This window comes from Erythranthe guttata, chromosome 2, assembly GCF_056151865.1.
Source record: "Erythranthe guttata isolate IM_541 chromosome 2, IM_541, whole genome shotgun sequence".
Taxonomy (NCBI): domain Eukaryota; kingdom Viridiplantae; phylum Streptophyta; class Magnoliopsida; order Lamiales; family Phrymaceae; genus Erythranthe; species Erythranthe guttata.
In genome coordinates this window covers 18,003,068-18,013,749 of record NC_142534.1, presented here as the reverse complement: position 1 = coordinate 18,013,749, position 10,682 = coordinate 18,003,068, and the positions used below count along the sequence as shown (strand labels likewise).

Below are 10,682 nucleotides of genomic sequence, written 5' to 3'. Positions count from 1 at the left end.
ATATAAATGTATACAAAAAAAATGAATGTACAGCACAGATAAGCATATGACCCACAGTTAGTAGAAAGAGGATAGAGAGGAGGAGAAAACTGTAAAAAACAAATGTTGCCGACTGCTCACAACCTAACCATGGTTACTTACACTACTCTTCTGCAAACCTCGAACCCAAAACTTTCATACACATGCAGCAATTTTGGCACAGACTGAAATCTTTCAGAAACAAAACAAAACAAAAACAGATATAGATAGATACAGATACATACACACCCTTCACCTCTTCAAAAAAAAAATTCTACTCTTGTAATAAAAATAGAAAACAGGCAAAAAAAGGAAGGTTCTTGCTTCTTCTGATCATTTGCTAAATAAAGTTCATCAGTTATGACAGCGGTGAGTAAATTTTCTTTCTTTTTTTTTTTTTTTTTAATTCCATGTTTTAATTACATGTAATAATCCTTGGTTTTGTGATTTTTTTCATGCATGTTTGTCTAGATTTGGAACAATTGAGATCTGAGAGTAAGAGGTGTGGGTTGGGTTGTCTGTATTCCAAGATTGAATTTTTATTGGAAAAGCTGAGATGGGTTGGTGTTGGATTGGTTTATTAGACATGTTCTTGGTTGGGTTTATCTGATTTTTGAAAAAGAAAGAAAAAATTCAATCAAGAAAGAGTGTGATTGTGTGAGGGTTTTTTTGCAATTTTGGGATTTTGAAGTTCAGAGAGTGGTGGTGGTGGTGGTGCTGAGGGTGGAGATGAAATTGGGATTAGGTATGGGCGGTGTTGGGTGGAGCAATGAGGATAAGGCCACGGCGGCGGCGGTTTTGGGGACAAAGGCTTTTGACTACTTAATCTCAAGCTCTGTTTCTGCTGAGTGTTCATTAATGGCGATAGGAAACAACGAAAATTTGCAGAACAAGCTTTCAGATCTTGTGGAGCATCAACATCCCACCAGAATTTCTTGGAATTACGCAATCTTCTGGCAGCTTTCGAGGTCTAAATCGGGGGAATTTGTCTTGGGGTGGGGCGACGGATGCTGCAGAGAGCCGCGAGAAAACGAGGGTTCCGAATTCACTCGAAACCCTAAATCAAGAATCGAAGACGAATCCCTTCAGAGGATGAGGAAAAGGGTTCTTCAGAGGATGCACACTTTATTCGGAGGAACCGATGAGGACAGTTATGCCTTTGGATTGGATAAGGTTACCGATACGGAGATGTTCTTCTTGGCTTCTATGTACTTCTCTTTCCCGAGGGGTGTTGGTGGGCCCGGAAAATGCTTCGGATCGAGCAAGTATGTGTGGTTAACCAATGCTATGGTGACACCTGTCGATTACTGCGTTAGGTCGTTTCTCGCAAAGTCGGCCGGCATGCAAACAATTGTCTTGATTCCAACTGACGTTGGTGTTGTTGAATTGGGATCCGCGAGATATATAGCTGAAAATCCGGAGGTCTTGAATGCGATTGGATCCTCGTTTTCTTCAAGTAGTAGAAATAAGCAAGTGGCGGCGGTGGGGCCCATGAAAAAAGATTCTATTTCCAACGGAATCTTTTCTAATCCGGTCGCCGCTACACGCCAAGAAACCGTTACAACCAAGATTTTCGGGCAGGAATTGAATGCGGTTAGGCCGCAAATTATGGAAAAGGTGGACGGTCGGAATCGCGATGCCGATGCTGACGTGAACGGGAATAGGATGCCGACTCGGAATGGGTTTCACCCCTCAGCATGGACAAATTCAAATTACGGTAACGCCACGGGGGCAAGCTCAATGTCGGTTATATCACGTCCACAAAGTGTTGAATCCGAGCATTCGGATATCGAAGCGGCTTCATGCAAATTGGAAGAGCCCGTTGGGGTATTATTACTAGAGGACAAAAAACCGAGAAAACGGGGCCGAAAGCCGGCGAATGGAAGAGAAGAGCCACTCAATCACGTTGAAGCAGAGAGGCAAAGGAGAGAGAAGCTCAACCAGAGATTCTACGCTCTTCGAGCGGTTGTGCCGAATATTTCAAAAATGGACAAAGCTTCGCTCCTAGGTGATGCGATCGCTTACATCACCGAGCTTCAGAGGAAGGTGAAGGATATGGAGTCCGAAAGAGGAGGAGAAGCCTCAGCTTCCGAAGCTAGTAATAAGAACGTTCTAGAAGTTCAAGAACGGGGTTCGAGGGTTGAAGTTGAAGCGGGCCGTGATAAAGTCACCGTTCGGGTTAGCTGCCCGGTTGGGGCCCACCCTGCCTCGAGGGTTATACGGGCGATAAAAGATGCTGGTGGGAATATCGTTGACGCACAGATGGCAACCGGGAGCGAAAGAGTGTTCCACACATTTGTGGTGAAATCGAACGGTTCAGACCGACTGACGAAAGAGAAGATGATAGAAGCGTTTTCGCGCGGTTCCAACTCGTTGTAGGAAAAGATATCGGTATACTGCAGCTAATGCTAGAATTAGGGGGGTGGGGGGAGAAAAAAGTTTTTATCTTTAGATCAATTATAGTAATAGCAAAAGTTTCTATTTTGTTTATAGTGTTATACATTTTATGTTATAAGGACCTATTTTGCAGTATTTAATTAAGTTTATGAAAATTTATAGACCTTATTCTTGTCTTGTTGTTCTTGCAAGTGTTGTTTTGATGGTAAATTTAGTTTCAACAATATATATAATATACTACAACTATGTTCACATGTTGTAATGGAATGGGGAAGTTGAATTAAGTGGTGGTGGTTGAATTGAGAGTTGAATGTTGGGTAAGATTTCAATTCTCTTGTATTGCTCATGTGAAGAAATTAGATTGATTGTTGACTTTTTTACTATAGAATTATTATTATTATTTATTTTTCTTATTTTTTTTCAATGAAAATTGACAAGCACATGTGAACAAGTATGTTGAAAAGTCGTGTGTAAGAAAGCAATGCAAGAAAATATGTTGAAAACGTGTTGAATACCGAAAATAGAGAACAAGTATGAAGAAGGTGTGTGTAGTAGGGACATGCTAGAATTGTTTCTTGATTGTTTTTTCAACTTTAATTTAATTAATCTTGCAATTATATTTAAATTTAAAAAGTCAACCAAAGTCAATAAATTTCATGAAATTACTATGTTTTGCTTTCACTAATTATTCGTGACTAAGATATGTGCATATACAACTTGCACCATTCATCACACCAATAAAATTATTACTCACATGATATGTGTGCCTGCACGCGCGTGAAAAAAGTAGTACTTAAAAAAGTGTGGATGAAGTTGCATAAAACATGTGACTGAAATTTCATTTGTTTTTGTTTCTTTTAAGGTTCTTGAAATTCGAAATCCAAAAAATAAAATACCTGTAAATGTTTAATTACTAATAATTATTTAAATCATGAAATAATATTAATATAGAGTACCAATTTAATAAACAGGTTTAAGAATAAAGAAATGTGAGCCCTACCATCTAGTATGACTAATGCAGGTGATTGGTTGATAACTAAACATGAGAAACACATTTATTTGGACAAATTACGGTCACCCACTAAGGAAAGTTAAATTACGATTACGATTACACTCCTCTTGTTTGGATAATTATAGCCACCCATCTTTTAAATATTTTCAATGAAATTTACTTAATTCAGATATTTAGCAAACCAAATCGTATATTCGGTTCGGTTAACGATATAAAATGTTGGCGTAACAAAATATCGGTTCGGTTTTTTACCGAATTAACATCCTTAAATTTACCTCTGGAGGGGTTTTTTCGTAAGGTAATACATAGTTGAGGGGTGACTGTGATTACCGAACATGAGAGGTGTTTTTGTAATTTGACCTTAACTCAAGGGTTGTAGTAATTTGCCCTATTTATTAACAGCTCCCAACGTGAGTTGAATGTCAAAGTAGCTAACACACCCTAGACCAACATACTAAGTGGGAGAGAGTAATCAATAAAAAAAAAGAAAATTAATTGGAAGGGTAATTCAGTCCTATTATAAATCCTTCCTCAAAATTAAACATATTTATTAGTTTTTAAATAATTTCAAAACCTTAAACAACAATTACTTTGATATAATCCAATTGTTTATAAGACTCCTTGAACTACATTACACTTATCAAGTCTCAAATAATTACAAGAAACTTGTTAAGTCAGACAAAATTAAGAAGGCATAAAAAAAAAAAAGGTCACAAAATTTGCAAAAGCATGAGATTCAGACAAACCTGTAGTACCACAATGCTCTACTTTGCATTTCCTTCATCAACCATTTTATTGTCTGTAAGCGGAGGAGACGACAAAACCTCGTTTTCCTTCGCACCGCTCTTTCCACCGGCATCGAACTTCTTATCTGGACAATTCTTGATAACATGTCCCTCTTTGCCACATCTATGGCAAAATCTCCTATTTTCCCTTTTTCTCATCCCAAGTCTACTATCAGTGGGACCCACCGAAAGCCCTTGTTTATAATACGCGCTGCTTTCTTTCTTGTAGCACCACTTACGAGACTCTTCTTCAACCTGAATACGATGCATCAAAACATTGATAGGTAAATACTCCTCCTGCATTAACCTAACACGAAGCTCCTTCCAAGAAGGTGGGAGCTTCGAGACTATCACACTCGCGTGAAAGTCCTCGTCTATCCAGGAGTTTCCGGAAGCTATAATAGAATCTGCCATCTTGTGAAGCTCTTCGACCTGCTCGAGAATCGATACCCCATCAGCCATTTCGAAGTGAATGTACTTGTTGATTTGAGACCTCTTTGTTGTTCCGAAATCTTCATAAAATAATTTGAGTTCCTCCCATAATTCTCTGGCGGAGCAGCTCTTTTGAGAGTGCAGTTGAAATAGATTGTCACAGAGGGAATTCAAAATGCTGTGGCGGCATAGGTAGTCATCGTCTGTCCACTTGCGATGAGCATCTTTGACTTTGACTTTTTCATCGAAACTAGGGCAAGGCTCGGAGAGCACGTAGGCAATGTTTAATTGATCGAGGAAAAATTCCATTTGATGCCTCCATGAATGATAGTTTCTTCCATCTAGACGAGCAGTTTGTATGGGAACTAGTAGTCCGGAATGAATTGCATTAACCGTTACCGAACAATGTGATTGTCCTTGAGTAGAAGTGCCAGCCTGTGTTTGGTTTTTCTCAGCTTCACTATCGGTCTGGTTCCTCTCAATTGGAGAATGAAAAGTGCCTCTCGAATTAGAAATGCCTGCCCTGGTTTGGCTTCTATCAAGAGCAGAGTCTACCGCTGAATTTGTTCTCTCTGCTTCGCTTTGTAATGCAACTGCTTCGGATAAACGGTTCAGATTATCCGAAGGATGGACAGCATTTTTTCGCCTGACATAAAGAATAAAACAGTGAACTACTAATCAATCTCAAACCATAATAGTGTGTCTAACATCTCTCTACATCTTTTGACTACGCATTGAGCAGGAACCATTTTTTGTTGTACCACCCCCCCCAGAAAAAAGAAAAAAAAGAAAGAAAAGAAAGGGAAGTCTCACCTCAACTGTGATTCCATTTTGACAATGGCTTCCTCTATAGAAGGAAAGTTATTCCTGAAGGTTGACCACTGTTCAGCCGTCAAGCACATTCCTGAATTTCCACATTAGGTTCATGTTATGCAGTACTTGTTGCAATAAAACTCACGATAGTAACATAGAGAACATAGAAGGAAAAAGCCCAACATATGGAAGCACCTCTTTTTGCAAACCAAAAAAGCAAGCCATCCATTCTCAAATAATAAGCAGAGCATCTTCAAGAAAATTTGCATAGAACTAGTGAATAGTTATCAAAAGTATAGGCGATCATAACAAAGATATCATGTGATATATCACATGCAACATGCAATATATTAAGAGCAAAGACTTCTCAAAATTATGAGACGGCCTTGAATCCAAACGATAGTCTATGCTCAGTTGCTAAGCTTTGTTGAATTAAATCAGAAAGATCAACATCAAGATCAACAGATGTGGCGATGCAAAATTGATAAAATCACTCATCAAGGAATGGCAATATACTGATTCAGAAATTTAGCAAATTACTCTTTCGGTGAGGATACCTATTTAGCAGATGACAGTTTTTAAAGCTCAAAAAGGAGTGCTTTTACTTTGTCAAAAACATCTATTGAAACTTAATTTGGGCGTCGGCCCCGAAAATATAATTCATACATGGAAGATTATGGCCAACAGTTGCTAATGGAGACCATCACCTTTTTGAGGAACCATATTTCCATCTTTTATGATGAAATCACGGATTGAGACCATAGTTGTCCCATTTACGTCACGAACTGTCACCCTCCTCTTATCTGATAACTGCACATCAAAACAACCAGCAATATGGGAGAAACAAGGATATGTAATAAATAGGACAAGATAAAATACGTAGACGATCAAATTCAGAGCAGCAAGGTGTATATTCATTTATTAAGCCTGATCGGACTTTTTCAGTCCCCTAGAAACGCGAGCATTCGTATTTGCAAATTCTTTCCTTATGCAATCTTTTTCGTGTCATACTTATAATCATACTTCTTCCCCAGCAAGAGGAGTGCTGATTATTTAACTATTATAAACTAAATTGCAAACCACATTTCAAGAGTATCGAGATATGCAATAGTCGACCATTCATCAAACTACAGTTGACCACTCATGTTTTAGTCGAAAATGCAGCCCAACTCTGTATTGCATAAGCTATATACATATGTTTATTTATATATCAGCTTCCATACATCTGAACGAACTCTTGACACAGGAAAAACGCAACAATCTTAAAACAATAACCACCATGTTAGACATGATATTCTGTAGAATTAAATATAGGACCATAAGGCAACCAAATAATTAACTACTGAACAATACAAACAATGAGCAACTTTGTTGAGCTGACAACAGTCGTAATTCATAAACGAAATCAACAATTCTAACTTAAAACCCCTGAGCCACCTTTTAACAACAAACATTTTCAGAAGAATCGTCCTACAGAAAACATAACGAAACAGATCTTCTATACAAACATTCATCAAGCATTCAAGCCGCATTCTATTTACAAGTCTAACTTAGGAAATAATAAACGAATTTAGCTAACCTTACAAATGACTTTGCCATCGTAGTTCCCTTCCGAAGCAACCCTAGAACCAGTCGGTTGATGCTGTTTCTCACGGTTTTCTGCGTTGCCGTCGTTATTATTAGTAACGGCGCTATTCGTATGCAACGACGACGGACAAAGTATAGCGGCGGCAGTGGAGAGCAGGAAGGAGTCGACGAGCTGCCGAACGAGACGGCGCTGGGTCGAATGGGAGAGGCCAAAGCCTAGGCGTTCGGCGGCGGCGGCACGGACGCTGAGCTCTGTGGTTGTTTCCAAATCCGATGATCTGAGGATTTGGAAAACTGTATCTTCGATTTTACGCCGTTTTGATTCGTTTAGGCATTCTTCGTCCATCCCTCTCGGCAAAAACAAAATGAAGAATTGTGTTTTCCAGTTAACTGATGCGCGAGGGTTTTTGGCTTTTGTAAGTAAAACTGGGTGTGTGATTGTGGGGTGGGTGAACAGCCGGTGCCGGCAAAAAAAAATGCAAAACAAATAAGGTTCCACCGAGACTTGAACTCGGGTTACTGGATTCAGAGTCCAATGTCCTGACCACTAGACCATGGAACCATCTTGTTATATATTTTCAGCATGGGAGGTGATATTCGCGGTAGCAAAATTACGAATGTCGTTTTAAAAAATCCACTCTCTATCTTTCTTTCTCTCTCTACAATTTTAGCTTTTATATTAGAAATCATTCCAAAACTCGTGTTATCGTAGCCATTTGCAAAAAAAAATTAGTGCATCGAATGAGGATCGAGATAAGGAATCCAATGAGGTAAAATTTGTTCGTTTTTGTTCTTTAAATCGTGAAAACGCGACCCACGACCAATTTGGACGCCGAAAAATACGATTCACGCCCAAACTACACGCAAAAAACTCGATTCACGCCCGGTTTGGGCGCGGAAATGCACTTCCGGCGCCCGGTTTGGGCGCCCAACACAGCTATCCGCGCCCGGTTTGGGCGCGCGTGCTGAATGAGTTTAAATAAATAAAAAATAAAAAAAACCATATATTTGTGCTACTATAGGGACTCGAACACGAGCTCCTTTTGTAGAAATTCTAACTTACCTAACCAGCTAGGCAACAGTCAATATAGTTATAAATTCTTATTTAACAATAATTAGCCATTTCATTATACTGGGGAAAAAATAAACAAATACGCGCTGCTACCATGACTCGATCACGGGTCTATTGGGTAATAGACAAAACGCCTGGCCAACTAGGCTACAGCGAGTTTGTTATTATTACTTATTTAAGTATATTCATTCAATTCCGTTATACTGGGCAAAAAAAAAAAAATGAACCGGACGACCGGTCCAGAACCGGCGTCCGGACCGAACGCCCGAAGTAATTTTCCACGCCCAAAATGGGCGTGGGAAAGCAGTTTCCACGCCTGGTTTAGGCGTGGAAACTGCTTTCCCACGCCCATTTTGGGCGTGGAAAATTCGAAATCCCAACACTAAAAACAGCCCAAAATCGCGATTTTCATGGGATTTTCACATGATTAACCACAAATTCAATATATATAACTACTTTAGATGATTAATTACGTTTCAAATTGACGAGATTTTTAGATTTGGGATGATTTGTGAGAGAGGTAGAAGATTTTTGTGAATTTTGGGGGGTTTTGGGGATTTTGGGGTTTGGGTAGATTTGAGGATTTTTAGAGAGAGAAAGAGAAGACTATTGTGAACGACGTTCGTAATTTTGCTGCCGCGTAAATCATTTCAGTTTTCAGCATTGCGTATCTATATTAACCACATACAAGTAGTATAATTTCGTCAGCTCCCTGAACAATGTTTTTTGACAACCACACCACAAATATTTCAAAGTTTGGCATCCGGCTCCCATCGATGATAAACTATTACACACTGTCCCCCATATATTATGAATATTTAGCAAAATTATAAATTAGTAAACAGATATGATATGTACAATAGCAAAACAATGGAACACCGAAAATGTAAAAATTCCACTAATTGAAATAAGAATCTATATATGTAGTTTAACAATAAAATTTAATACACATACGTGTGCTATACAAAAAAAAAAAAAAAAAAGAGAAAAAGAAAATAATTAAAAAGAAAAACAAACGTGAATTTTTTTTCAAAGTTGATCATGTTTAGTAGGAAAGGGGAAAAAATTAAAAAATTAAAAAAAATGTAAGGTTTCGGGACCCTAATCCCAATTTTGTGAAATATTTGTAATCCTAGGATTATTTTTGACAAAAACATAATTCAATCCCATAACTAATTCATGCGTTACATATTTCTTCTTTTTTCTAGAAGCACACGTACATGGAGTTGGTTTATTCTTTATCCTTATTTTTTTTCTCGTTTCATTAGGCACATTCAACGTTGAGGTAAGTTTTTACATATTCTTTTTTTTCCCTATTTTCTTTTGTACACGTTCAATCGTGACAAAATCTCCCACGATTTTCTACCACGTTTTTTACTTACATCAGATTTTATGCTCATTTCTCCCACAAAATCTCCCACCAGTTTTTCACTCAATTGGCCTTCTTTGCTTTTTTTTTTTTTTTTTTCGTTTTACCTTTCTGTCCATCACTGAATTTCCCCGACCCATTCTTTTCATTTTTGTTTCGGTCGACGAAAAGTATAGAATCAGATTTTGACGAAGTCGCGCGGAGTTTGGGCTCATATCCGAAATCTTCTTTCGGCGAGAGATGACCGTTTTAGAAATTTGACGGATCGGAGAAGAATTCTATGAATCTCAGATAGAGAAAATTTATCTCTCTTACTTTCTTCTCTGCTCTTAGTTTATCTATCCCAATTTACTTTTCTATATTCTCTCGCTGCCCATGTGCTATAAAAAAAAAAAAAAAGAGAAAAGTTAATGCTGTAAGTGGAAAAAAAGAATAGAAAAAGAAAAAAAAAATAATTAAAAGGAAAAAACAAACGTGAATTTTTTTTCAGTTGATTGTGTTTAGTGGGAAATGGGAAAAAAACAAAAAAACAACAACAAAATAATTAAAAAAAAATGTGTCCTATAAATAGGAGAGAAAATTTAGTGCTAGAAGAGAAAAAAAATATTTAAAAATAAAAAATGCGAAAAAAAATTGGCCGTGTTTAGTAGGGATGGAACAAAAAAAAACAATTGAAAAAAACTGCTTTTAGGATTTCGGGCAAACCTTTCTTTTATATATAAAGATATCGGTAACAATATAAATAGAGATGTGCTATTTCCACCCTCAAAATATCTTATTTTACCACCAAATTAAATATATTTTCAATTTGACCCATTTCTTCTTCTTTCACCTATATTCTTTGTATATTTATAAACCATGCATCTACCACTAAACTAATTAAAATATTTATAAAAAAATCCCACATTTTTCACTGGAAATCTTGCCCTATCCAGCTTAAGTGAATAATACTTTTGTCAGAGAAAATATTTTCCAATGTCAAAAAGAGCGGGAATTCACGTTTTTTGAGAAATAAATTAAGATTGTTTGTATGGAAGGTCCTGAACTTCTTCGAGAATCGTCCAGTTTGGATTAATATAATTTTGTTTCCTTAAAAAAAATTACATAAAAATTACATAATATGTTGGTCATCTGATATGGAAGTTTAAATATCTTGTAATAATATTTCATTAAAAAATTTAATTAAAAAAATTCATA

General features: G+C 37.3%; 2 protein-coding genes and 1 non-coding gene across 3 annotated transcripts; 1 reads left to right on the top strand and 2 right to left on the bottom strand.

Annotated features, from left to right (window-relative positions):
* Positions 1-2,588, top strand: LOC105963918 (transcription factor MTB1). Its single transcript, XM_012988409.2, has 2 exons — positions 1-387; positions 490-2,588. Exon 2 carries the CDS (start codon positions 748-750, stop codon positions 2,395-2,397), a length of 1,650 nt encoding a protein of 549 aa, XP_012843863.2. The 5' UTR covers positions 1-387; positions 490-747; the 3' UTR covers positions 2,398-2,588.
* Positions 2,589-4,002: 1,414 nt separating this feature from the next.
* LOC105963917 (uncharacterized) lies at positions 4,003-7,607 on the bottom strand. Its single transcript, XM_012988408.2, has 4 exons — positions 7,037-7,607; positions 6,165-6,267; positions 5,458-5,548; positions 4,003-5,290 (listed from the first exon to the last, which is right to left on the bottom strand). Exons 1-4 carry the CDS (start codon positions 7,388-7,390, stop codon positions 4,192-4,194), a joined length of 1,647 nt encoding a protein of 548 aa, XP_012843862.2. The 5' UTR covers positions 7,391-7,607; the 3' UTR covers positions 4,003-4,191.
* TRNAQ-CUG (transfer RNA glutamine (anticodon CUG)) lies at positions 7,535-7,606 on the bottom strand. Its single transcript has one exon. It is a non-coding gene; the product is annotated as a tRNA-Gln (tRNA).
* Positions 7,608-10,682: the final 3,075 nt, after the last annotated feature.